The sequence below is a fragment of the Rhagoletis pomonella genome, unplaced genomic scaffold (assembly GCF_013731165.1).
Source record: "Rhagoletis pomonella isolate Grant_MI unplaced genomic scaffold, Rhpom_1.0 Rhpom_scaffold_00003, whole genome shotgun sequence".
NCBI lineage: Eukaryota > Metazoa > Arthropoda > Insecta > Diptera > Tephritidae > Rhagoletis > Rhagoletis pomonella.
In genome coordinates, this window is record NW_023458557.1 from 26,775,516 (window position 1) to 26,785,012 (window position 9,497).

Genomic DNA, 9,497 nt, shown 5'->3' on the forward strand with positions numbered 1-9,497 from the left:
TGCATTTTTCGGAGTGCATGTTATGCAGGCTACTGTGTTTCTATTTTTTACTTTTTTTTTAAACAATTGTCATTACAAAAAAATTTCTAAACATGTTCAAAATGACGTGTAATGATGAAATGGTATCAGTTTTTATAAAAAAATTAAACCCCCAGTAAAAATTCATATCAAAACTATATGAAGGTACAATTGTACCTCTGCGCCCGGTTAGCGTTGTAAGAATATGCGCCCGGACGAGGGTTAATATTTCAACGTGAACATAGTATTAGTGTATTTCTGCCTTAAAAGAGCTTATCATAAAACCATTTGCCGTTCAGAGTCAGCGTAAAAATGTAGGTGCCTCCACATGCGTGACAACAATAGAACTCACCCCTCAAATTTGAGGAGAAGCTCGGCCGAATATTTATAAAAATATTTTAGTGCCAAAAATTTATTTGTTTACTTGTTTTAAGGGAGATGGCAATCTTCTTGTTTGAGCCGTTTCAAATTTGTAATTTTCAAAATTACTCAGTGAGACCAAGTTTAATAAAAATGTAGGGTTGCATGCCCATAAACACCAAATAAAAGTGGTGTTTAAAGAGAGTTTAACGAACATTTTTCGTATGGTAAACTCTGAGTTTGTGAGTGGTGTTTAATGATAAACTCTAACTCTAGTTTATGGCTCAATGAAACGTAATATAAAAATATAAAGATATTTACCTGACGTTTCAGAATCCAATATTGATTTATACCACACAATATTAGAATTTAAAAGCCTGTATAAATTGTTTTTGCACACAAAGAACAAGCCAAATCCAACCAATTGACCTCAGATACCAAATTCTTGCGCTAAATTCGGGCGCTGGTGATATATTAACAATGGCGTATCTCAGAGGTACTACTAATCTTCGATATAAAGGCGTTACTTTTTAACTGGGGGTAGTTCTGGAAATTCGTATCTTGGCCAGCTAGATTGTCCAAGCACCAGTATGCCCGACGTTAAGAACATAAGTCCTTTTTGTGTTGCAGGATTAGCGGGATGTGTGATGCAGTATTAAAATTTCTTCAAATTAAACTATATTATAAGCAATACAACAACGAGCTTTTATTTGTTAAGAAAACGTATTAGTAAAATAAGACTTCAAGACGACCTTTTTTAGTACAACGTCAATAATTAAGTAAAGATAAAGCAAGGCAATTTCAAATATAACTTCATCATTTACTTTTAACAGACATAAAACCCGATTAGAATTAGTAAGGATATCTGCAGCCGTGATGGGAATCGAGTTTTCGTATGCAGCGGAAACAGCGTTTGTTTCACCAACTTTATTGAAAATCGGCATTGAGCATCAACACATGACGTTGGTTTGGGCATTATCACCTTTAATTGGATTCTTTGCTTGCCCTTTCTTAGGTTCAATGAGCGATCGCTGCAAGCTAAATTTAGGTCGAAGAAGGCCATTCATAGTATTACTATCCATGGGAGTTATTTTTGGTAAGTCACGAAAATTATTTTAATAAGCTTTTAGCAAAAACAAGTAATTCTTAAGCAAGAAACAAAACCGAGTTCAATTGTCATATACAAATTTAAGATTATCGTTAGTTGCATCATGATCCAATGATCGGATTTACACCAAATTAGTACGGGACCACCTGTGTGGTAACACATTTCCATTAAAGAAAAGAATTATAGGAATCGGTTGACGTGGTTCAAAGTTATGCGGTAACATACGTAAAAAAAATATTCCAACGAATTGATAACCTTCTCCTTTTTGTGAATTCGGTTAAAAAGGAAAAAATGCCTGTTCCGTCAGGTGGGATCTCCCCGCCCCACCTGCGAGTCTCGCATAAGCAGCCGAGGGCGCTGCGCTGATTCCTAACAACGACCCTTTAAAGCTGTGACAGACGGCAAAGCCTATGCATATAATCTGGCGCACATATGCGCATAAAAATTCTACCCTTACAGACGGCAGTAATGCGGATAAACGAGCCGCAAGGTCGTGGGTTCGAGTCCCACGGCCAGTAAAATTTTCATTTATTTCGTTTTAATTTTTTTTTTATAAGTTCTATATTTTTTTACGTTGATTTCGGTTAGTTGTTGTTGACTTTTTAATAAAATTCAACTCTAAGATTATAAATTAACTAATAGTAAAATAAAAAATATGATATAAAATAAGGCAAGTGAAAATAAAATAAAGTTGATTTAAATATATAAATCACATAAAAAAAAACATAAAATAAATATTAAATACAAAAAAAAATTTCCCAGGCGCTTTAACCAAAGATCGAACCAGGCTACAGGCTTGTAGCCCGCAACTCTCACCACTCGGCTACCGCGGACGCGAAACTCGCCTGCTTTATTTGCTTACTTGTACAAGTTCCAGTGTTGTCATCAAAAATTCCCCGGATCCGAGTTAATTCCCAAAAATTTCGTGCATTTGTTTGGCTGCTTATGCGCATTTTAAAGAAAATGTATGAGTCAAAGCAAATAAAGGCTCAGTGTTGCCAACTTTTCAGTTTCAAAAAGCACCAAATCTTGGAAGAGAAAGAGCGTTTTACCGCACTAAAAGCACTAAATTTTTTTTTAAATCAAAGGATACTCTTTTTCATAACAGTTTGTGGTAAACAAAAGTAAAAAAATATACAATATTTACATGTATAAATAAATACACATTCATGCTTGCCAAGTAATACCGAAGTACTGCACATTAAAACTGGTACATCTGGAGAAGGAACAATCGAATCCCAACAAACGAAATTGAATTTTAAAGGGGAAGAGTAATACTTAATGATACCCTAAGTAGAAATGAGCGAAAAAATTTGTTATTTATAATATAACTACGGTGACCATAAATATGGATTCAAAATGAAGGACAATTTTTCAAAAATATGCCTACATATATTTACGTAGTATAAAAATGTCAAAAGAGTATTTATGATTCTAAATTCTTAATACATTTTAAACTTTAAAAATTAGTCACGTTTTCTTCATTGATATTAATCTTTTTTTACATGAATATTTATAAAAGTATAGTAAAACATATTATAATTACAATAGCTTACACGAAAAGTGAAAATATTTAAAAGATTATTTTATAGGCAAATTTTAAGTCGTTCAAAACGAAAACAATACCCTCCCTTTTTTGTTTTTTTTAGTACTTTTCGCAGTTATTTGTCAAAAATCGACGTCATGAATCGACGAGTTACAAAGTGCCCTTTACAAAAAAAATAACTTGTGCAGATTGCGCTCCATAGCATTTACATTTCTGATCCGATTTTCATTATCTTTGGCTCAAAGTTTACAAATTTTTTAAATAATGAAAAAAAAAATCAAATGAATCTGCGTATTTGATTGAAAATCTCACTTTTTTCGCCTGTAGCACTAAGAATTTTCATTGAAGTCGCCACAAGTTATATATTTTGGTAAAAGGCACATCAATACCCTTCGAGCTGTAAGTCGCTTATGTTAATTTGGAGATTTTTTCATGAGATATTGAAGAAAAGCTAAGAAAAGTAACAAAAAACACTTTTTTGAAAAAATCCATCCATTGTCCGATAATTTTAAAATAACGAATAAAATGCGGGACAAATGCAGGACGCTTGAAAAAAATCAGTACATTTTCAGATTTTTCAGGTTTGAAAAACTACGCAGGACCGACCTTTGAAAAACAGTACGGTCCTGCAAAAAACAGAACGGATGGTCACCGTAAATATAACCTCAAATATTGCGAAAAACCGTGTTTTTACTCTTAGAGGGCAGAATATCTTAAAATTCTGACATGGTATAGAAATTCTGCAGCTAGATTGGTATTCAGCACCGAAGAATCTACAAAAACCGATGCACTCAGGTGGCAAAAAAAGTTAAAATTTTTCCAACTGTGTAATCAATCAATAATCAAGAAAATAAAAAAATAAATACTTAACTTATCTGCGTGCTAGCATTTTCAACGCGCATACAATTTAACAAGAACGCAAGAACGTGGATTTGCAACTTCATCTTTTTATCAATCATGGTTTGCATTTTAGTGCATTTAAATTTTTAGATTCTTGTAAATTCAGAAATTTTAGTTCAGAAAAAAGCACTAAAAAGGCCACTAGGCACTAAACCATTTTTTTTTTTGCGTTTTAATTTTCAGAAAGCACTAAATCTAGTGCTTAAAGCACTAAGTTGGCAACTATGTAAAGGCTGTTAATGAGTAGTATATTTATGCAGCGCTGCTTGCACTGGTCCAGAACCGGCATATGGTTTGCTGCTTACACCGGTCCAGAACCGCTATACGGTTTGCTGGTGCTCTGCCGCAAGCTTTGCTGCTCCGCCAAAAGATGCCGCTGAGCGAAATCCAAGTTTAGAACCCAGATAAAAGCCGCAAGATGTCGCTGATGACAAATCCGAGTCACAGGGTGTACCGCTGATGGAAATCCGAGAAATCCGATACCATTCAGAACCGGAATCGATCACAGGGTGTACCGCTGATGGAAATCTGAGAAATCCGATACCATTCAGATCCGGAATCGATCACAGGGTGTACCGCTGATGGAAATCTGAGAAATCCGATACCATTCAGAACCGGAATCGATCACAGGGTGTACCGCTGATGGAAATCTGAGAAATCCGATACCAGGTGGTTTATATGTCGAAAATTAGTAAAGTGTGTTGGTATGCAGTCAGAAATATATACAAACGTACATACGGACATATATATATACATATATAAATGCTCCACCCCTAGAAAGGTGTGTTAATAATGTGCACATAGTTGATTGCTAAGTATTTAATATGTATGTGTATATGAATGGAAAGGCCTGTTGATGTTGATGATGAGAACAAATTAAATTTAATTTGAAATAAAAGAAAGTTTTATAATTACTTATTTATTTTGATAATAAGAATTTTAAGCATAAATGTTCACAATTATATGAATTATAGCTTTGCTGTTGATTATAGTTATAGTTAATGTTTTTTCCTAAATACTTTATTATTTGCTTAGGAGGCTGTAAGTTTCCAAAGCTATCGAAGTAATCAATCTCATTATCGTTTTCCCAGTAAGCTACCCAATGCGTTCCCGGACCCTTTGAACTATCCAAATTTATTATTCCACATTCTCTCTTAAATGGTTTACGTGGTAACTTGTCACACATAAATACCCCTCTAAAATTTGAAATAAATTTTGAATACTTCTTTAAGTCTACATCAGTAAGAGGTCTTCTGGGTAGCTTCATTAAGAGTTTTTTTGGTATGGTTTTAAATATAATCCGAATCCCTTTTTATAAGGCTTTAAAAACATTCCTTTTGCCATTGAAATAGCTTCCATTATATTATTATGACGTTTCGCCTCCAATAACTGCTCCTTTCCGGTTTTTATAGCATTGATTGTTTTAATAATTCCTGCTGTACCGCCAGATAGACTTCCAAGTGCTCCTAATGCTACGAATAAAGGCGCTAATGGGAGAAATCCTCCAGATTTAGGTAATGATATTACACGTGGTGTTTTTATTTTAGATTTTTTTCCTCTAAAAATATTATTTACAACCTTTCGTGAAATTTTTACTGCATCTTTTAAGTTATCACTTTTCTTTAAATTTTGTTTGGCTTTTTTTAAAGCATGTTTGAAGAGCTGATAACCAGTTTTTCCTCCCGTTTTCTTAGTTTTACTATAAATGTTCCCCATACCGAATTTCGTTTTTGTCTTCATTATATTTGTAACTAACCAAGCATTTGTTTTCTCATTAAGATTGCTATCCTTCGGTTTAACTCTTTCCCAAGCCTTCTCAATTAATTTTTTATCAGCAATATGTCGGTTATCTAAATCTTTATTATATAAATATGATATATCATGTTCTCTACAAGCAGTGTCTAGTAGATTAATCCCTCGATCTCCTCTTACTAAAAGTTTCCGTTGTTTCGTTCCAGGTTCACAAAATTGATAACTAAGCAAATGAAGTTCAATAGGAAGCTTATTAATTATATTATTTATAAAACCTTTTCCAACGACTAACGATTTAAGGGTAAGCCTATTTTCATAAATAACTCTCATATAAAATAATATTATATTCAAATAAACGCCGAAGTTTTTTTTTAATAAATCTATGGTTCTATATAATTAAATTTTAAATTTCTAAATACTAATTCAACAGTTAATTTATATTCAAACACAATATTGTTATATGATTTAGAATAAACTTCTACATCATACATCGCTTCCCTAGTTGTTCTACTATAATACTTTAATTTAGTCTTAATATCTAAACCCCTTCAATTTCACCGCCACAAACGGTTAGGAATTTTCCATTGTCATCCGCTTCATCCCATTTTTTGTTAAAAAAAGCATGGACTGCTCTGACTGGGATGCCCAAAACTTGTAACCGGGGACCCTCATCTTCAATACATATATAAGGGGTTTTCATGTCTTCAAAGCACAACATCTCCAATTCGAAATCGAAGTTGTACTCTCCATAAGGCTCGCTATTGAGGATTCGATTGATTCCAGGCATGATGTGTTTTATAAGTACAGTATTAGCTTATTTATACATATTTCATAACTATATAAAAAGCATTGAGGTAAACTGTTGATAAAGAACATATTTAAATATACATATATTTTAGTAATCTATTTTATACTTCATAATATGATTCAATTAAAATGTGGAAATAATCTTAAACTCAATGTTGCTGTCAAAGAATATATTTAATTTTTATAATCCTATTTAAATTTTATTTTATGATTCAAATCAAATGCTAATATTATAAATAGCCTTGACCTTGATTTCATCATCATTGTTTGCCTAATAAGTATAGTAACGCCAAGTGGACGATAACGAATCCCACATAAACATATACAAAAAAAATGCTTATAAAAGTATGTGTATATTTAAATGTTTTATTCATCTAGCTTTATTCATTCATTCATATATTGCTGACTTAGTGAGAAAAGTTGTTAAGCATACTTCTTATGAAAAGTCATATTTTGATATAGAAGGCAGGAGATATTAATAATACATCGTTTCAAAAAAAGATTAGGATACTTGTTTTTTCTCGTTTATATTCATTGAAAGACAAATTTATTAAATTCAAAAGAGTTACCGAATGTCTAACAAATTCAAAAATAATACGAAATCTTTTAATCTTTCACATATGAATGGAAAGGTCTGCTGATGTTGATGATGAAAACAAAAAAAAATTTAATTTGAAATAAAATAAAGTTTTATAATTACTTATTTATTTTAATTTATTATTAGATATTTAATGAAGAAATAAATTTTCTTAATATTATTACATTTTTTTCAGCACATATCATAGAATTTTCATGATATTTACAAGTATTTATATTTATATTTTTAATATATAAATTCTTTAAATTTGGACAATTTAAATCATCTAAATTATATAAAATAATATCGTATCCGAATAAACGTTGAATCCATCTGATTTTCTCCAATCCCTTAGCATAGAATATATAATTTTTTCTTTTCATTAATGAATGGATATATTCAATAACAGCCATTAAAGTCGAATCACCATCTTCCCATTTTAATCCAATGATGATTATGATATAACCAGTTATTAGTTGTTTTATCCCGTATCGTCAACTGAGATTCTTCAAAAGGAGGCTGAATAAGAATATAATATAAGAATATATTCCTCTGATATTATATAGCTTAAACTTTTTTTTTAAATTCGTTTAAAAAATAGTCTTATGAGTTTCTATAAAGGTTTATAACATTTTTTTAGAATCTAATGAAATCCTATTTAAATAATTGCAAACATAAGTATATATTAGAGCTACCAATTTTATTAACTAATCGATTACACTCCGCTGAATAATGAAAACCAAATATCAAATTAATCTTTTTATATACTACATTTACATTCTTTTTATCTAATATCTAATAATAAATAATATAAATGTGAATGTTTGTATGTTTGGATGTTTGGGAAATCATCACGCGGAAACGACTGCACGGATTTGTATGAAATTTTGTACGCAGATAGCTTATGGGCCAGATTGGTTAATAGGCTATTTTTTTAAGAGTCGCCACCTGTTAAAAAAGTTTCATTTACTTAATATGCGGGAACGACTGAATGGATTTGCACGAAAATTTGCACACAGATAGCTTATGACCGAGATTGGAAAATAGGCTACTTTTCTTAAGAGTTGCCACCTGTTAAAAAAGTTTCATTAAATTATTACGCGGAAACGACTGAATGGATTTGCATGAAATTTTGCAAGCAGATAGCTTATGACCTACAGTGGAAAATAGGCTAATTTTTTGGAAGAGTTGCCACCTGTTAAAAAAGTTTAATTACATTAATACGCGGAAACGACTGAACGGATTTTCATGAAATTTTGCACATAGATAGCTTATGACCTAGGTTAGAAAGTAGGCTACATTTTTTTAAGAGTTGCCACCTGTTAGAAATGTTTAATTTAATTAATACGCGGAAATGAGTGAACTGATTTGCATGGAAGTTTTCACACAGATAGCTTATGAGCTAGGTTGAAAAATAGGCTACTTTTTTAAGAGTCACCACCTGCTAAACAAGTTTAATTAAATTAATACGCAGAAAAGACTGAACGGATTCGCATCAAATTTTGCAAGCAGATAGCTTATGACCTACAGTGGAAAATAGGCACATTTTTTTGGAAGAGTTGCCACCTGTTAAAAAAGTTTTAATTAAAATAATACGCGGAAACGACTGAACAGAGATAGCTTATGACCTATGTTGGAAAATAGGCTACTATTTTAAGAGTTATCACGTATTAGGAAACATTAATTAAATTAATACTTGGAAATGACTGAACTGATTTGCATGAAAGTATGCACACAGATAGCTTATGACCTAGACTGGAAAATAGGCTACTTTTTTAAGAATTGCCACCTGTTTGAAAATTAAATTTTGCTCAAAGATGGTTTATGACCTGGATTGAAAACTAGGCTACTTCCTTAACCGGTTTTCCGATCAGAACGAAATATAGTACACTTACTACGGATTTCGGAAGGATGGTCTTAGACTGAAAGTAAGTCTGATAACTCAAGGCCCCTCCCATACAAATTGGAATTTTCATATTACATACATATCTCTGGAAGTATTTGTGGGAGAGAACTGAAACTTGGTATAGTGATATGTATGTGAAATCAATGTTCGCATTAATCGATTGATGTTTTAATTAGTTATTTAAATCGATTAAATTCAATCTGATTACAGTTAATCATGATTAATTTTAATCCGACTAAACAGTTAACCGCAACCGCGATTAAAAAATTAATTTTTAATCATTAACTCTTAATTTGATCAAGTAGGTTTGGTGATCCAGTATGGCTAAGTCGGGTTTCCTCATCAATCTAAGCAATTTGGTGTGCATTTTCATTAAGATATATGTATACCAACAAACGTTTTACAAACTAGGTTTGTAAAAGTTCCCAGTTTATGTATTACTAATAACATTAATTAATTTTTTTTTTATATTACGTGCTTTTTATAGGCGTAAAACACAAAATAGTTACTATAACTGGTGTTT

The 9,497-nt window shown here is 31.7% G+C and overlaps 1 protein-coding gene across 1 annotated transcript in view; it reads left to right on the forward strand.

Annotated features, from left to right (window-relative positions):
• LOC118736134 (proton-associated sugar transporter A-like) overlaps positions 1-1,497 on the forward strand; it is a 195,641-nt gene extending 194,144 nt beyond the window's left edge. The window contains exon 2 of the mRNA XM_036466233.1: positions 1,212-1,497. Within this exon, the coding sequence (XP_036322126.1) occupies positions 1,212-1,497 (286 nt within the window). The remainder of the gene's footprint in view (positions 1-1,211) is intronic.
• The last annotated feature ends 8,000 nt before the right edge of the window (positions 1,498-9,497 follow it).